The sequence below is a fragment of the Calliphora vicina genome, chromosome 5 (assembly GCF_958450345.1).
Source record: "Calliphora vicina chromosome 5, idCalVici1.1, whole genome shotgun sequence".
NCBI lineage: Eukaryota > Metazoa > Arthropoda > Insecta > Diptera > Calliphoridae > Calliphora > Calliphora vicina.
The window spans coordinates 86117223-86137600 of NC_088784.1; the positions used below are offsets into that span (position 1 = coordinate 86117223).

The 20378-nt window shown below is 29.4% G+C and overlaps 1 protein-coding gene across 1 annotated transcript in view; it reads right to left on the reverse strand.

Moving 5' to 3' along the window:
* Positions 1-375: 375 nt before the first annotated feature.
* Positions 376-20378, reverse strand: part of TppII (Tripeptidyl-peptidase II) — a 286875-nt gene continuing 266872 nt past the window's right edge. The window contains exons 16-17 of the mRNA XM_065513274.1: positions 10697-10859; positions 376-847 (exon numbers count right to left, since the gene is read on the reverse strand). Coding sequence (XP_065369346.1) covers positions 638-847; positions 10697-10859 — 373 coding nt within the window. The 3' untranslated portion in view covers positions 376-637. The remainder of the gene's footprint in view (positions 848-10696; positions 10860-20378) is intronic.

The following is a 20378-nucleotide window of genomic DNA, read 5'->3' on the forward strand; positions in this document are numbered from 1 at the left end:
GTCCAACCTAATGTGTATGTTAATAACCAGTACCAGTACTTCATTTATTCTTTTATGCAATACTTGTAGTTAGTTGTTTCTCTTAATGCAATGGAGTAATGCGTGGCATAGATGGATGGATGGATGAATGGTTGTATGAGATGTGTTGCCGGGATAAATGAAATGAAGTACATGAGTGAGTGGGAAGGAAGTGAGTAAGTAGCAGGAGTCTGGTGTTGAATAGTAAACTTGATGATATAAAGGCTTTTTACGTAAAAAGTGACATTTGTAACTGAAGATGTGAATGCAGTTGTAGCTGTATGACAGGGATGATGCTGCTGCTGCTTATGAAGACATAACAACAAAACTATTGAAATAAATTAACTTTCTTGGTACTTCTTGCTTGTTTTTATTTAGTTTTATTTATTTATTTATGTTATTGTTAGGGAACAAAATTTGCTGTTGTTATTATTATTATTATTTATACTACTTGTTGCTGTTGCTACTGGTTTATTCATACTTCATAGTTAGTTATAGTTGCTTTTTGACTCATTTGGCCAATTATTTTTGTATGTAAAACTGTATGTAAGTGTTATATGGGTTTTATTTTGCATTACTATTTGTCTTTTGCTCCTCTTAATGTTGCTGGCGCTGATGTTTAAAACAAACGATAGCTGTGTGGAAATGTTGACACAGTCAAACGTTGTACAACCGCTTGCAAGTGTTCATATTTTAGGGCTCCAGCAATTAAATAGATTTCCTCAAAGTTTTCACGATTTCGTTTCTCATCGCAAAGTTTCTGCAAATATTTATACATGCGACCATACTGTTCATGGGCATAAGCATGCCACAGAGAGAATTGTATTACCTGCAAAATAACAAAGAAAGTTTTGAAAAACAAGTTTAAAAAAAGATTTTAAATTACAAAAAAATAAAACTAGAAAAAAGTATACAATTACATGGTTTTTAAAATGTGGTAGAAAATAAATAGATTTACCAGAGAAAAAAAAGAAAAAAATAACAAAACTTTGAAATAGAGTTTATTACCGTCATCAAATAAACACATTAAAAAGTTTCACCTGTGCATTTTTTAATGCATTTTAGATTTCTTTTTATACCCTGAACCACAACAGCAAAAGGATATACGAGTATTTAGGCTCTCTATGCTACATATGAAGTTAAATATAAATACTGTAGACCTGGGATAAATAGCGTGAAGAATGTTCTTTTTCAAGTACAATTAAAGTAAAGGAAACGTAATACAAGTTAAAACAAATAAAAAAAATATATTGTCGCTAATGGACGACCATATAATACTAGGGTGGGCCTTATGTAGGACCTTTTCCAAGAAATAAAACTCTTCTCTGTCATCTAAAAACCAAGTGCAGAAAATTTGGGCGGATAACGATTAGAGGTTGAATATTGTTACGAAATTGCACTATCAAATTCAATTTAATGGTCTGTAACTACTGCTTGCAACAATCATCATGTTTATAAACATTTCCAATGCTCGAAACTACTAATTATCAACAATGTTGATAACATGCTGTTATTAACATTGACAGGACTGGATGCCAAATCAGGCTAAAAATAAGTGGACGCATTAAGAAGTTTTATGAATGGACTCTTTTGTAAAAATTCCTTGATGTAAATTTCAGTATTTATAGAGCCCTTTGTAACAAATGTTTGGCTTCTTTTGCCGCAACTGCGTATTGCTTGCCATACCAAGAACTTTTTGGGAACATTTTCTGCTATTGGGTCCTAAACTTTTCTACAATATTCTCTCGACCATCAGCAACATATAAAAATTGACCGAAAGCTGCAAAAATTTTTCCAGATCATACGTTTCGTGATCCATTGTACAGCAGGTATATTTTTATTTGTTTGTCATTCCGTTTGTAATTTCCACAATATAATTTTCCGACCCTATAAAGTGAATATGTATATTCTGGATCATTATAGATAGCGGAGTCGATTAAGCCATGTCCGTCTGGCTGTCAGTCAGTCTGTCTGTTGAAATTAACTTTCCGAAGCCCCCAAATAACTTACATACACGATTCATACATCAATATCTCCGGAATTCTTCAGGCTCGATTGCTATTTAATTTCGAGAAAATCGGTCCACAAATGGTTGAGATATAAGGACCAGGACAACCTCGATTTTTTACCTATATCTGGATTACTAATGATAGATATTTCAAAGACCTTTGCAACGCCGATAATACCATAGTAAGTTAGACCTACAATGCACGGTGGTCAATTCCGGCCAAAAATACATAACTTCTTTATTTCTTCATAAAAATGTTTGAAATTTTGTATTTGTATTAAGATTAACATAACCGATCGATCGATAAATATTTCGATGTTCAAATACAGGGTTTGGCCAAAAAAGCATGGACGTTCTAAAATAAAGAATAAAATATGTAATCGAAAAAAAATTGGTCATTTAAAAGCATCGAAAAAATTAAGTTATTCATGTAAATCCCTGAAATTTAGTCCAAAAATGAAGAATAGCATAAGTGATTGAAAAAATGGTCGTACAAATTTCGGAATACATATACAGGGTTTGGTCATGGACGTTTTGAAATTATCGGAAAAGTTAGATTATTCATGTAAAATTTTAAATTTGGTGTACATTTAAGAAAAACACACTAGATCCATCGCAAAAAAAATATTAGAAATTACATACATGAGTTGGCCAAATAAACATTGACGTTATAAAAGTATCGAAAAAAGTATGTGATTTTTGTACATGGCTTAAATTCGGTTTATAATTAAAAATAACATAAATAATCCATTGAAAAAAATTTCGACATACAAATACATGGTTTGACCAATTCAGCATAGACGTAAATAACTCTCAAACTTACATAATTTTTGAAATTGACCAAAAAAATACAAAAAAAAATGTGTAAAATATGAAGGCACTTAAATCGTTCTGGTTATTGGAATGGCAGATAATTACAGCTGAAATTTATAGTACTTACTCTTGATACTTTATAGTATTAGATGTAATTTACACTTAACCTCTAATAGCCCCATTTAATTTGTTCTGGCCTTTCAAACTTTTTTTTAATTTAGTTTCTATAGATTTAAAACTAGTTCCTAATCACTTCACTTTTATATAAAAAGAACACGCAAAAACTCTTTAATAACTACATGGAATGCTTAACTTCTATTTTATAAAAAAATTTGCTAATTTGCAAAAAAAAACTTTAAAAAAACCACAGGATACTTCGATTCAAAAGCAAAAAAATCACATTTTTATAATATTAAAATGACAAGAAAAAACCTTTGACTTTACAGCACTATAAATGGCCACATAGATACTTTATAGCCAAAATAATAATGATACTTTATATTCTGAAGTGTTAAGAAAAATTAACCATCAAAATTTTATAAAAATTAAAAAAACAAAAAAAAAACATTTTTGGCCAGAATTTACCACCGTGCAATGGGTCAAAATCGGAAAAAAATAGTTTTTAACCCAATTTTATTTCTCACCAAGTTTTTTTTCGCTAAATATTAAAAAAAAACCAAAAAAAAATCTTAAAATTTAAAAAAAAACAATTCGAAATTTTTTTTTCAAAAAATTAAAAAAACAACAAAAAAATAAATTTTTTTTAAAATTTTTATTTTTAAGTAAAATTTGGTGAAGAGTACATAAGATTCGGCACAGCCGAATATAGCTCCCTTACTTGTTTTTTATAAAATTTGACTTCAATTTCCGTGCTCTGTCTTTGGTCTCTAAATTTTTAGCAGAGTTCCTGTCACGAACTTTTTGAGCCTTGTATATTTTTAAATCTACATTGGTTTTAACTTTTCGTACCAAATAGTCCGAGTACTGCGCTAACACGGCTGCTTTCCTATCGGATGTGTTTGGAGTTCTTTTGCAAATTCTTTTTTTAATTGGCTTTAGAAACATCATGTGGACCATTCCTTCAACCTAAACCAGGTTTTCTACCAACGGAGAAGGTCTCCCTATACTGTTTAATAACATTAGAATCAGTTTAACGGAAGATATTTGATTATTTGGCCAACTTTTTATAGAACCAAGTTGGTTTTTGTTGAAAATATTTAATAATTTTATTAATCAGATTAACAATAAATGAAAATAATTGGCATTAAACATAATAACTGACATACTTTTTAAAGGTTACATGATCAAAAAACAAATCAAATAATACTTGGGTTAAAAGTTTTAAGGAAAAACGTTTGTTAAGGTTTTTTCGATATCACTCGTTGTATAAACATTTCCTGTGCTCGAAACTTCTACTTATCAACATTGTTGATAACACGCTGTTATTAAAATAGTTTATAAGTATAACAACATTAACTGTTAAAGCTGCTAAAAGCTCTAGAATTAGAACATTCTAGTTATTTATGTCCGTTAGATAATTCATGAAACTACTAGAACTGTGTAAGTTACAGAGCTGTTAGTGTAGGCGCTGTTAGACTTAACATCAACTGTATTATCAGTGTGTAATATAAGTTTTTGTATTAAAAGAGAGTGAATATTTAAATTGTTGTATTAATTTAAATAAATAAAGAGTTACAAATTTGAAGCTACTGATCGCTTTTTTTGCAACTAAATGATTAAGGTTTATTTAAAGGAAATAAGCCACCGCTTTTATAAGGTAAAAACACTATTTTATTTTAAGTTCCAAATTTTGGCTCAAAGTATTTTAAAAAAGATCCAAAGATCCGGAAGTAGACATATATGGGCTGTGACTAATCACGAACCGACCGTTTTCATTTCATGTAAGGACCGCATTTTGATCATTTGTTTAAAATTCATTAAGTGATATTTTACAGGTCTCGGGAAATTTGTAAGTTTCCCTAAGGGATTCCCTGAGATTGTCCTTAATGAATGGTGAATAAGTTTCGTCCAGTTACGATCTCCGGTTTATTATATTGTCTAACTTTTTTTTTGTTTTTCCCACATTTTTTTTGTTGCCATTACTATTTACATTGCTGTGTGTTTTTCCTCTGTCTGTTCTCGTTGTCCTTTTCATCGTTTAGTTTAGTTTTGTTTTATTTTTTTTTAGCAGTATGTGGGAGTGTGAGCAGTTTTTGTGTCACCATTTGACACCCTGGGATTTAAAAGCCAACCGGCAAATGGTCTAAAGAAGTAATCTTTTTTAATAGTAGGTGCCACACATCACAAAAGTACTAGAAAGCTGAAGAAAGTGCTAGTTGTCTCATTGTCTGTCTGTCTGAATGTCTTCCTTGCGTAGTTGAGAGTTAATTGCTGCCAGCAAATGTGCACCTTAATTAAGGATGTTGACTTAGAAGTACTTAAGAAGACATTGGTCTCCATACTAAAGGTTTATAAAAAAAGATTTATATCACAATTAAAAAACAAATAAAGACATGTTTAAATAATGTTAAAGTTTTGTACAAAATTCCTTAAAAATGTCTTAATTTTGTTTAAAATTCTGATATAAATCTTTGGTATGACATTGTGAAGGGTAAATATTTGACAAATCGAATAGAATAGTCTAGTTTTAGTTAATGATTTCTCAAAACTATAGGCAACAAATTCTTTGTTTGGTTAATTGAAATGCTTTTGTTCGATTATCTCTGACAATGCAATTAAATGTTTGTATTAAACTGTTTGCTCTGTTTAATGTAAGCAGTTAAACACAATACTTAGGTGCTATTCAAAAATTTCATCATGTTGATAAATATATGTATAACAATTAAACACCAGCTGGGAGTTGAAGAAATTTGTGTCATGTATTGATTTATAGCACAACAAAGGCTAAATAATACGGGTGAAAGGGAAGGTAAATGTAAATCTAAAGTGGTTCTAGAAATCTAAAAGTTTAAACTAAATTTAAGAAGCGTGTCATGTCACAGAGGGCATATCAATTAACTGATCCAAATGGTTTAGGACTATGATAATTTATCAATGAAGTTCAGTAATCGGGTAAAAAAAACTATTATTTTTTATCTAGTAGTCATCAACTATTGTATTGGGTGTACGACTTCAAAATGTGGGATTTACAATAGATGGCATATCTTTTGTTTTTAATAACTATCTGTCATTTATTTCCACTTAGTTATTATAGTGTAAACAATAATATCGAATTTTGTGCCAACAAAGCGTCATATGCGGGAAGTTTTGCTTTACTTCTTTAATTTTTCAAAAATGACACTTTCAATGTGTGCGAGATGGTTTGTGCGGTTCAGAAGTGGTGATTTTGAAACGGATTACAAATATCGCCCAGACCAGCCAAAAAAAAGTTTGAAGACCAAGAATTGGAGGCATTACTCCATGCATTACTCCACTCAGCAAGAGCTTGCAAAATCATTGGGAGCTACTCAAGCAGTAATTTCAAAATGTTTGCGAGCAGCAGGATTTATACAGAAGCAGGGAATTTTGAACGATACGAATTGAAGTCGAGAGAGAGGATCCATAACAATAACCCGAAATGTAGGAAATCGTATGAGAAGCCCGGCCAACCAGCCGAATCGAGACCAAAGTCAAATATTGATGGCGCTAAGATAATTCTCTGTATTTGGTGGGAGCAAAAATGTTCTATTTATTATGAACTGCTAAAATCTGACCAGATCATCAGAGAGAACCTGTACCGAACGCAACTGATTCGTTTGAAGCGAATATGGACCGAAAAACGCGCAGAATATGCGGCCAGACATGAAACCCGAATATTCCATCGTGGCAAAGCTCGGCCACATATTCCAATACCTGTTAAAACTGATTTAGAATGAAGTGGTTGGGAAGTTTTGCCTCACTCGCTTGCCCCGTCCGACTACTTTTTGTTTCGATCGATGCAGAACGCTATCTCTGAGATACGCTTCACTTTGGAACAGAGTATCCGATATTAGTTCTTGGCCTCAAAATATGAACAGTTCTTTTGGCTCGGAATCCATATGTTGTCAGAAAGATGGGAAAAGGTCAAAGCTAACAATGACCAATACAATACTATTTTCAATTTGTTTAATTTTTTTTAGCGTAATAACGGTATCCCTAAAGTTACAAATTCAAGACATCATAATTTTGTTCTATTGAAACTGATTTTAAAATTGTTTATTTTGCTTGAAAGATATGAGCTATGTATATCTTATGAACAGAAAACAGATTTCTGAAAATCGATTGCAAAATGTCTGCTGCTCCCACATTGAAATTAAAAATCTGTCTCCGTCAAATTCTAGTTCTCAAAATATCAAAAATCTCGAAACTATTGGGGATTGCTACTAAAAATTCGGTATTTGTTAATCGCGAAAATTCCCGATATTTTCTTTTGGGATTGTATTATTTTAACTCATTACTTGACAATGAAAGTTTTTGCCTGGTATTTTTTTAAAGTTTTATAAGGAGTGAGAAAGAAAAAAACTTAACACAAACCTTAAACTCTTACTAAACTTTTAACGCAAGTATTATTTGATTATTTTTTGTATCAAGTTACCTTTGAAAAGTATATCAGTTATTATGTTTAATTTCAATTATGTTCATCTGATTAAAAAGAGTTTTCTCGTCACTCTTTTTAATCAGATGAATATAATGCTAAAGTTATTAAATATTTTCAACAAAAAGTTGACCAAACAAAGGTCTGCCGTCAAACTGACTCCAATGTTATTAAACAGAAAGTATCCGGAGAGCTTGTATAAATGGTCCACATGGCGTTTCTAAAGCCAATAAATAGTTCCTGACAGGAACTCTGCTAAAAATTTAGAGGCCAAAGGCAGAGCAGGGAAATTGAAGTCAAATTTTATAAAAAAAATATACCTGCTGCATAATGGCTGACGAAACGTATGTTCTGCAAAATTTTTAGCAGCTTCCGGGTCAATATTTTTAAGGTGCTGATGCTCGAGGGAATGTTGTAAAAAAGTTTAGGACCCAAAAGCAGAAAATTTTCCCAAAATGTTCTTGGTATGGCAAGCAATACGCAGTTGTGGCAAAAAAGCCAAATATTTGTTACAAAAGGCTCTATAAATACTAGTGTATTCGAATTATTCGATTTTTCTCTTGAATAATTCGAATAATTCGATCACACGTTTAAAATTAATCGAACTATTCGAATAATTTAAATTGTTTTAAAAGAGTAAAGAATGAAGTTTTGATGACGGTTTTTTAATATTTTATTGTTAAAGAAAAACAAAAATAACGTTGAAGTTAACAATTCAAGTATTGATAATGTTAAAAAAACATTCAAAAAGAAAGTCCATTATTAAATTTTCAACAGAAATATTCTGATCAGATTAACACCCGAACAATCTACAAAACAATTGACTAGCAAACCCATTGGTTTCCGTTTTGGAGCTATGCTTTAAAAAATTTGAGCTAGTTGGACATGATCCTAAATTCAAATACAATATAAACGTATTGAGAACTTTTTTATGTCGTTCATTAATTCGGGTTTTAAATTTAGTAACTAATTCTTTAGTAAATTAATTATTCACTATTTCTAAAACGTTGCCGAATCTTTGCTTAATCAAGTGGACTTAGGGAATTACACAATTAAGGGAATCTGTCCAAAGTTGGATATCATTGTCAGTGAAAGTGGCTAATTTGAAGTCAGGCAGTGCATGCATGATTGACGCATTTACAAATACACAAAAAGTTTATTACCATGTTAGACAAATTTGTTCAACGATGTTCAAAATCATGTATAAGACGAACTCCATGCTTTTCTTGCAACAAAACGTTAGTTTGCAATATTTGTGTTTATTATTCGACTTATTAAATATTTTCCAACACATACATACGTACGCGGTTAATAACATCACCTAAATATATTTTAAGGTCATGGCTTTCATCTATTTCAATGTAATCATTAATAATGTCATCCTCATTATATCTTTCGACGACCGTTTGAAAATCACATTCTCCATCACTTTCAACTCCACTTTAATCTAAGTTAATATGTTGATTATTAATTCCGATTATTCTAATATTTCGCTAGCTAAATAACAAATATTTTATTTCGTACCTTTTATTTTCATTGGTTCAAGTCCTATGTTAAAAATTTAGAAAGATTTATTTTTAGAATTGTAACTTCTTGCAGTAATATTTATATATTTATAGAAGGAGCTATCGGAACACTCATCTACAGTGATCGAAAGTCACTTTGTCTTTAGTTATTTGTCGAATTTCAGAAACAATACAATATTTGTGAGTCATTATTACTTATTTAAATTTGAAATTATAAAAATTTATTTATTCGTTTTATTCGATTATTCTACATAAAATTGTTCGAATTATTCGTTATTCGAAAATGGTCATTTTTAAATTGTTCGAATAATTATTCGTAAGAAATTATTCGATTAATCGAACGATCATTAGTTGAATGAATACCGTAATAAATACCGAAATTTACATCAAGGAATGTTTGCAAAAGAGGTTGCTTCCATTCATAAAAACTGTAAAACTGTAAGTTTAGTGGTTTAATTTTTATTAACATTTATGGGTGTTAAGATTTGAGTTGGGTATATATAAGTTTGTCATTCCGTTTGTAATTTCCGACCCTATAAAATATATATATTCTGGATCCTTATAGATAGCGGAGTCGATTAAGCCATGTCTGTCCGTCTGTCTGTTGTAATCAACTTTCCGAAGCCCCCAAATAACTAACATACACGATTGCTAAGAAAACCGGTCCACAAATGGCTGAGATATAAGGAAAAAACCAGGACAACCTCGATTTTTGACCTATTTTTTTTACCTATATCTGGATTACTAAGCCATTATTATAGGCAATATGGATATCTAATGATAGATATTTCAAAGACCTTTGCAATGATCTACATATATAAGACCATAGTAAATTGGACCTACAATGGGTCAAAATCGAAAAAAAATTATTTTTTAAGCCGAATTTTTTTTTTCATCAAAAGTTTTTTTTCGCTAAATATTAAAAAAAAATGAAAAAACAAAAAAAAAATTTCCAAAAAATTAAAAAACAACTTTGGAAAAAAACCATAAATTTTGTTTACCTAAAAATATTTAAAATTTTTATTTTAAAGTATAATTTGGTGAAGGGTATAGTAAGATTCGGCACATCCGAATATAGCTCTCCTACTTGTTTTTGAATTAAAAACAAACACAAACTGGGAGGCGTTTTGCTTGTCACCTTTAGCCTCTGACGGGAGACGAACCGTAACCACTATCGTCTAATATATGAGGGCACCCTTTTATAAAAATAAATGTTTGGAAAGATGGAAAGAAATTTGTATGAAAAATACAGGACATTTTTTTAATTTTTTCAAACTTTTGTCGTTTAGTTTTACAAAATAAGGTCCATAATATTTAGAAAAAATAAGATAGATTTAACTATAAAATATGGCAAAAGGAGGTTCCGTAAAAGTTACACAATTTAAATGTTTGTTTGTATAAATAAAATTAAAATAATTTTATAATTATGTATAAACATTTTTCACCTTTCCATTGCATTGTGCATTTAAGTGCTTTGTGCCAGTTAAATTATGGATGCTTATAATGCTCTGGTACTTTAGAATTTTGTTTTTAAATGTTTTTATTAGTTTGTTTTTTTTCTATTTCGTTGTTGTTATGGTTTCTGGTCGGTCGCTGTTGCATGAAATCTAACCAAAACAACTGACCAAACGCCTACACTAAGTACTTATGTATACCCAAAACCCCACACCCCCACACAAGTTTTTATAAACAGCAAAAAAAATAAAAATGTATTAAATAGAAATAGAAATGGAAAAACAAAATTACAGTAGAATTTACCTTGGAATCACTGGCATCCACAAATTTAATCATTTCCGTGTACACATTATCAATATCCTCTAAACGATCTTTGACATTGTTGTCCAACACACATAGTTTAGCGATGGCAATACCCTTTTTAACCAATGCCTCCAAAAGATTTTTACGCTGATTGTCCATTTGGCTGTAAATTAAAAAGAGAAAAAAAAAATAACATGAATTTCAATTCGCAGCAAAAAGAGCAAAATGTAGAATTAAATTAAAATCAAATATGAAAGAAACATTCAAATTAAATTGCAAGTGGGGTGAAGGAAAAACAAAATGAAAAACATTTTCCAAAATAATCTAGAAAATGAAATTCAAATAAAGTACGCGCTGTTGGAGTCAATTTAGTAGTTCATTATTTTTAAATAATGTTTCTGCCCAAAAACTACTGCTAGAGGGGCATGCAATGGTATGTATACTCTCTCTCTCTGGCTCTCTAGTGTTGTGTTGCCGTTTCCTTTTCCGCTGTACAAGTAGTTGGTGGAAAATTATGCTGCCTCACAACATCGGTAAGATTCTATGTGTTTTTTTTGGTTGTTGTTGTTGTTGTTGCTCTTGTAGTTTTGTATAATTGCTTAAATTATACAGTGCTGCCTCAACTTAACAACTGCATGCTGGAGGAGGTGGCTCTTGGTGGTAGTGGGTAATTTTGTAGCTGGTTGAAATTGAAAATATTTCAAAGCAAGAAGTGCAGCCATGTAGGAGGTGTGAGCAACAAGAGTGAGGAAGAGCTAGGAAATGTGGATTGTTCGTTTGTGGATTTTCTATTGAATTAAAATTGAGTCAATAACTAGTTTTGTTGATGCGGCTGTTATTCGAACTAAAAGTTTTTAATGATTTTATGGAAAACTTAAAGTCATACAAAGTTTTGTTTAGGTAATTGGCTTAAATGTGTTTGTATGTTGTTGTTTTTGTTTTTGTTATTGTTGTTGTTTTAATTTATGTGTTTTCAATTGGAGTGAATTAAAAATGTTGATTGAACGGGAAAAAATAGTTCACAATTTGTCTCTAGAATTGAAATTATAGTTAAATTGTAGCTACTTTGGACATACAGCTGACCCAGCAAAAACTTGGTAATGTCTTGCAAGTACAGAATAACATTGTTTTCAATGACTATTATAGACCTCCGGCATTACTTAGAAGTAATCAATTAATGACTTATTAATAATCTGATATATAATTGTTTATTTAGTAATCGTTTACATGAGCATATTCTGTTCTTACTGATAACGGCTTCTGTGAGTTCTTACGATCAATGAGTTATTCAAATAGATGCAGAGAAAAAACATGGTTGTGGCAAACATAATCTAAGAGCAACATATTACGATCAAATTTATGATTGTAGTCCATACATATTACGATCATTATTAGTAGATATCATCAAATATCATATTATGATCAATTAAAGTCGTTATATCATTGTCATATATGATCATAATATGTTCTGATGTAAACATATTGTGATCCAAAGCGATGATAATATGATAAAAAGTAATCATTTTATGACCCAATAAAATCATATTATAATCCAACGAAATCATATTTGAAATGAAAACCAATGAAATCTTTTTGACTTAAAAATGCGGGATTTTTTTTAAAATTTTTTGCTTTTATTTTGAAACATTTGCACAATACAAATTTATTCAAAGTATCGGCCATTGCACAGTGGGGCAGAATCAAAATTTTTTGGAAATAAATCTAGCATTTCTAAACGCCTCATCCGATCGGGATAAAATTTGACATGGACGTAGCCAAGGAGTATTCCAGTTTAACCTATTAAAATGGGTCCTACAAATGTTCCAGGGGCGGCGCTATGGGGGCTCAAAATAGGGTACCTTCGACATGTAAAATTTTTAAACACGTGCAATTTTTTTGTTTCCTATCCGATTTCAAAGATTTTTATATGTTTGCTCTCGACTAGGTCTTGAAAAAATATGCTTACGTGTGCTATTTATCTCTTATAATTTCCGAGTTATAGCCATTTCAAAATTTTAATTTTAAAATTTTGCCATACCTTGGTCCGATTTTTTTTTAAAATATAGGTCGAACTTTTGGACCGAATTTTTTTATTGATTAGACAACTAAATTATTTATAACATACAAAATATTTCAGAGCAATATCAATATTGGATCCAAAACTAAACGATTTTCAATTTAAGTATACAAAAAATAGTTAATTTTTGCTGTTTTTTGGGCGAAAAAGTGACTCTTTTTTATTAAAAATAAACTTTCTTTAAGAACATATAACAATTTTATATTTTTCTGTAAGGTATCTTTACGAAGAACATTTTGGTATAAAAAACATGTCCTATTTTTCGAGTATGTCGCACCTACGCCCTTCGGAATGTGACCTATTTTTTTTTATCAAAATTTCACCTTTGTGCAACATGTTCTAAAATCCCCAAAGCTGGCATCAAAAAACGGGAAGCAGTTTTACAAACCTTGATGTGTTCCCTATTTATCCCCAAAGTATTTTCCCAAACCAGAAAGAAATGTGGAACCCATGGACAAAATTGTAAAACAATTTGGGGATTTTTGCTCGAATTTTTAGGAATTGCGGGATTCCCTTTGACCTTTTGACAAGTTTTTTTTACATTTTGTTATTTAGAATGACAATTTTAAAAAATGTTGAAAATTTCATTGAGTTTTGTTAATAAATCAATTTTTTATTACATATTTATTGAGATTCTAAAACTAAAATTTGTATCAAAATTTTATCCACATTTATTCCGAGTTATATTTTTTTGGTCCTACAAAAAAAATTTTAAGCCAATATCTCAATTTATTTCAAAAATATGCCACTTTAAAACTCCATCAATCAAAAATATTGCACTTCTTCATACTTAAATATTCGTTTCGCTTCCGTTTTAAGTGGAAACAGTTTGTGAAGAATTTCTGATGTTTTTTTTTTGTAATAAAAACAAAAATGTTATGCAAGCGTTTGGTTTCAATTTCAGTTAATTCCAGGAAATTATATAAAATGAATAAATATTTCTTTTGTAATGATGTGTTTTTGTTAGTATGTAGTTATTGCAAAGTAAATATTGAAATTGATGATTGTTTGTACGAAAATCATACAAAATTCACCTTAAAAAAATTAAAATAATTGCGACCAATAGATGAATATTGCTTAATTATACATGGAACTTTGAAAAAAAAACACAAGAATGCCAATGACAACTATAAAAGAGTTTACAACTATGGTAACTAATATAAAAAAATTCAAATTATTCCATGAAACTTTGGCATATTAAATTTGATAGAACTTAAATTTTATATTTCATAAAAACTAATATTCAATTTCAAGGACTAAATTTTATGGAAAACAGTTCCTTTGTCCTTATTTTCATTAAACTGAATTTAGTTTTACTAAAAATATTAATAATAATTTCCAAAAAAAAACTTTAAGAACTCAACTTTTGGATTTAATTTTTCATACTGTCCATTTAACATAATTAAATTCCTTTAAACTTTTTAACATTAAATTGAGAAAATTTCCACTCAGTTTATTAACAGAAAAAAAATAAAGTGTGTTTGTTTAACAATTAAGCAAAAATACAAACACACTTCCAACCAACAGTAGATTTTGGGTTTATTTCATTTTAACTTTTCGCCTTTAACAAACCAAACAAAAAAAAAAGGAAAATGTTAAATTAAGTGTGATCGCATCGGCGATTGAAGCATATTGTGGGACCAAAAAATATATGTACATATATAGTATAGTATGTATTAAACGCATGACAGCCAACGCTGTGGTGTTTTCTGTTTTTCTCTTCAAGCCATTAAAAAAAAGCTGTGACGCATTTTTAACACACATACCGACAAGATAGAAAGATGGACGTACCAGCAGACTGAAGTAAACAAGTACAGGGTGGTCCTATTATAAGTATATTCTTAAAAATGTAAAAAAAAATAATTCAATTTGTAAAGTAAACAAGTACAGGGTGGTCCTATTATAAGTATATTCTTAAAAATGTAAAAAAAAATAATTCAATTTGTAAAGTAAACAAGTACAGGGTGGTCCTATTATAAGTATATTCTTAAAAATGTAAAAAAAAATAATTCAATTTGTGTGGGAATACGAGTAGATAGACTAATAACACTACTCGACAGCTGATGTTTGTAACACCCAGAATCACTTTCTGAATCGATTTAACTATGACCTTCCGTCCGTCTGTCTTCCATGTAAAAAATTTGAGCAAAATACAGGTCAATTTTGTTTAGATATTTCCATAAAATTTGGCCATAAATGCTTGATTCATATATGTAAGTTACAAATCACACCTATAAGTTTTCTGCGGATTCACTAGGCAATTTTGCGATTAATTTGGAATTTTTTATTGAAAAAGATATTTGTAAAAGAGTCCACTAATGTCATTTTCTTTTCTGGCATAAATGATGCCTTTATTCTGCCATTGACCCTTCTTTGTGTTCTTTTCAAATAATGTTGCCCTAAAACCCCTAAAATATGCTACATTTTTTATCTTCAATTTTATCAAAGGGCTTTTCTTGTTATTGTTTTTGTATGTTTTGATTAAATGAAAGCAATAAGTATATTTTTAGAATATTTAGAAGCTACATAAAAGAAATTGCATAAATGGCAATGCTCTTCGTTCTATTGACATCGTTAACATTTAATAAATGGTACAAAATATGGCAACATTTTGCGTTTTGAAAAGAAAACGCCATAAGACTTAAATGTTTCCGAGTTTAAAACAGTAATGAAATTAGTAAATATTGTCTTTAGACTTGCCTTATATTTACTTCATTTACATTAAAAAATTAAATTTTTTTCATAATAAAATTGTTGGCAAATTTTTGTGGAAAATTTAAATTAGCTGGCTTTAAACTGAAGAATAAGATTTATACAATTGCTTACAAAATCCTACAAATATGCTTAAATATTAATATAACAAATGGTACTTAACTAAGAGCTTAACTTCCGTAAATTTTGAATCCATAAACAGTTTTTAAAACATTCAATGAAATTCTACATTTATGAGGTAAAAAATTGTTTTTTTTTTTGTGATAACTCAATGTGACGATTTTAAATTGTTTGTGTAAATTGTATTAAAATTATATTAAAGAGATGTTTTACTCGGTAGTCCTTACCAAAAAATTTGAATTAGTGTAAATCACTAAAAATGTCTAATAAATTCCAAAATTTTATGGACATAAGACTTTCTGATGCATTTGATTTGAACTTATTGAATTCTTATAAATAAGACGTTAACTGGGTTATAATGAATATCGGTCAATAATAATGATTTCGTTATTTTTAATCACGACTATGTACTTCTCAAAATAGGGCTCAATAGTACCTCTCCCTGATCACTTAATACATATTTGTCTTTTTTATATCCTTCACCATAAGTATAAATAAGTTTGTCATTCCGTTTGTAATTTCTACATTTTTCATTTACGACCCCACAAAGTATATATATTCTGGATCGTTATAGATAGCGAAGTCGATAGCCATGTCCGTCTGTATGTTGAAATCAACTTTCCGTAGCCCCCAAATAACTTACAAACATGATTAATACATCAATATATCGGGAATTCTCCCTGCTCGGCTGCTAGAAAGAAAATCGGCCCACAAATGACTGATATATAAGGAAAAAACCGGGACAAACTCGATTTTTGGCCTATTTTTGATCTATATCTGGATTACTAAGTCATTAATATAGACAATATGAATATCTAATGATAGATAATTCAAACCTATAGAAATTTAGACCTACAATGGGTCAAAATCGGGAAAAATATTAATGATATATATGGAAAAAACCGGGACAACCTCGATTTTTGATCTATAACTGGATTACTAAGTCATTTATATAGACAATATGAATATCTTATGATAGATAATTCAAAGCTATAGAAATTTGGACCTACAATGGGTCAAAAACGGGAAAAAAAATTTTAATACGATTTTTTTTACCAAAACAACTTTTTTTTGGCAAAAAATTAAAAAAAAAAATTTGGAAAAAATAAAAAAAAACAATTTCGAAAACAAATTTTAAAGTTTTTCCCAAAACAATTAATTTTTTTTTTCCTAAAAATATTTAAAATTTGTATTTTAAAGTATAATTTGGTGAAGGGTATATAAGATTTTTATATAACTCTTATAATGGAAAAAAGGATTGTAGATAGACCGATCCATTTCTTGAATCCAAAAAAATGAAATTTAAAAAAGTCCACTACTTTACTTACATTTCTAATCATTTAGGCTGAAGAAGATACCCTCACATTTATTGCATAGAGTAATCAGACGAATTTAAGATATCAATTCATCGCCTCAGAGCAACGTAATTATACCCTTTACCATGAGTTGTAAGGATATATACAATATAAGTTTTCATTTGCGAAGTATATATATTCTGGATCGCTATAGATATCGGAGTCGATATAGCCATGTCGTCTTTATGTTAAAATCAACTTTCCGAATCCCCTAAATAACTTACATACATGATTGATACATCAATATATCCGCTATAGTCCAACTAAGACCCTACTTTGATTTTTTCACATATTTTTCAGCAAAATTTTTTTTTTGCATTTTTTTTCTTTCATAATTTTTTTCAACAAATAATATAGTTTTTAATATTTATCTTAAAGTATACTTTGGTGAAGGGTTAATAAGATAGAACCACCCTTTAAACAACAGACAAATTCAGTGAACTAAAAAAATATCTGAAAAAAATTAAAATATTGCAAGAAACTAAATAAATTGTAAAAAAGATAATAATTCAGATATACATATCGACTATAACCAGAACATCTTCAGATGTTCTTATAACATTCATATAACCAGTGATATTGCAATAATTTCTAGAACCCCTTCGATGGAACCATATTAAGCATATTAGGTAATTCTATAAAATTTTTAGTTATCAAGAACTTTGTAACCCAAAGAAACAATCTGAAAATAAATATTCACCCTTATCACGAATCAATATTTCACATGAAATATGTTCCCTTTTCCCATTTTTCGTTCATAAACTTTGTTCATGTGAAAAAATTCCCCATGTTGGGAAATTTTTAGATGGAATTTTGTAAACAATAAACATCTGTTACGAACAAAATCAACTATTGTGAATGAAAAGTTCAGGGGAATATCACGATAGCAATTTTCCCTTCGAGGGAAATGGATATTTCATGGGAACATAAATTTCACATGTTTTTCATGATAGGGGTGATTATCAAATAGAATACGAAATGTATTTTTAAGAAATAATTTTATCAAATTTGTTATCAAAACAAAGTTCTTCGAAATTCTCCAAATTTCAAATCGTTCTTAACCTATGATAGGTACAATCCATTTATTACAATAGAGAAAAGAAAATTATATATCGTTTACGAAAATAATGAAAATATAAAATTTGGAATTTAAATATGCATGAAATTTTTTATAATGGGTTAATGACAAAACGAATTTTTAATTGGATTTTTTTTTCAATATTTAATTTTTTCGAAAAATAGAGTCCTGAAAAAATTTTAGAGCTTAGGAGCATCGTAAATTCAAAAAGTTCAAAATAAAGGCCACCCTACTGTACATATTGATACACAATATCAAGTGCGAATTTCATTTCATGTACACAAATGTGTGTATAACCGCAAAAAAGATTCACACGTGGCCATTGTTTGCATAAATCAATCATCTCGTATATGATATCAGCCAAAAGCAACAACAAGGCAACAGCAACCAATAAACTTCCTTCCCTCATTAATACTAACGTTCCGGAATTTCCCCAAAGGCACTTTAAAGGTATTTTCTTCAACAATATTTAAATTAATTAAAAAAGTTAAGCTTCATCATCACAAAAGATACACACACACAAGGAACACACTTATTTGAGACACACATTTATAAATCGTAAATATTTGAGAAACAATCACGCAGGGTTATTGCTGTTCTCTAACTCCCAATAAATATTCTTGAAAAATAACAACAATATATTATGTCGAGGATCTATATTCAAAATCCTCTATCTTGAAAAACACAACTTTTCAGGAGAGCCAAAAAACTGTTTTTTTTCGCTTATTACTTGAGTTATTAAAATTCGGTATTGGTTTTTAAAATTGTGCATTTTTTTGCTTTTCAAAAATATTCAATGTGTACGAAATGATCAGATAGAGGGTTTGCACAAAAAATATTTATTTAGATTACATTTATATCATATGCCAGTTTTTAACATGATTTATTTAAGATAGCTTCTAAAAATACAATTTTAAACAAAAAATTATAGAAAAAATGTTTTTATTTTGCTTTTGTAAATTTTTTTGAAGTTTGATTCAAGAAATTATTTCAAAACAAGTAGAGAGCAATATTCGGCTCTGCCGAATCTTATATACCCTTCACCAAATTATACTTCAATATAAAAATTTTAAATATTTTTAGGTAAACAAAATTTATTTTTTTTGGAGTTTTTTATTTTTTTTGGAAAAAAATTTTCGAATTGTTTTTAATTTTTTTTTTAAATTTAAAAATTTTTTTTTGTTTTTTTAATTTATTTTTTAATATTAAGCGAAAAAAAAACTTTTGGTGACAAAAAAAATCGGGTTAAAAAATATTTTTCCGTTTTTGACCCATTGTATTTCCAACTTACTATGGTTTTATATACGTCATTGCAAAGGTCTTTGAAATATCTATCATTAGATATCCATATTGTCTATATTAATGATTTAGTAATCCTGATATAGGTCAAAAATCGAGGTTGTCCTGATTTTTTCTTCATATCTCAGCCATTTGTGGACCGATTTTGATGATTTAAAATATCAAACTTCTCGAAAGCATGTCTGATAGAATTATTGAAGATTTGGATCCCGAAGATCTGGGGTCTTCAGAAAATTGATTTTAACAGACAGACGGACATGGCTTAATCGACTGCGCCATCTGTAAGGATCCAGAATATATATACTACAGGGTCGGAAATGAAAAATGTGGAAATTACAAACGGAATGACAAACTTATATATACCCTTCTCACGAAGGTGAAGGGTATAAAAATATTTAAAAATAATTTTTTGCATTCAGAAAAATTATTTGTGTAAGATAGAGAAATAACAAAAATGCAAATAAAGCAACAAAAAAAACATGTTTGTTATAAAATTCTCACCATATCGAGCCCTTAGCGCCAATTTATCGTAAGCGACATTTTCAAATTTTTTTTTTTATTGCAAAAATTAAAATTTTATGGACCGACTGATGTTTTGGCGTTCTCAGAATATCAAAATTGTTAATAACTTCAAAATTATAGGGGGTAAGATTTTATCGTAAGTCAATGTTTACATTTTACAGTAAACGAATTTTATCGTAAGCGACACATAGTGGCATAGAAGAAAAAGAAGGAAATAAATCTGTAACTTCTAAATGGTTAGATTGGTTTGAATGAAATTTAACATGCGCAAAGAAGAAGTGCCGTCGAGTTTAAGTTCTGAATGTGGACCTCATGGTCCCACCAGGGGCGCGACCAAGGGTCCTCAAAGTAGGACACCTTGGGTATTCGCATTTAAAAATTAAGTTTTCAATATTTTTACCCAACCTACTTCAGTTTTTTGATAACAGCGTATTCAAATATTTTCCGATTTTCTCCAGTTTTTCTTCATTAAACTAACAACATATGTATGTGTCAAATAGAAAAAGAACTGTTTAAAAA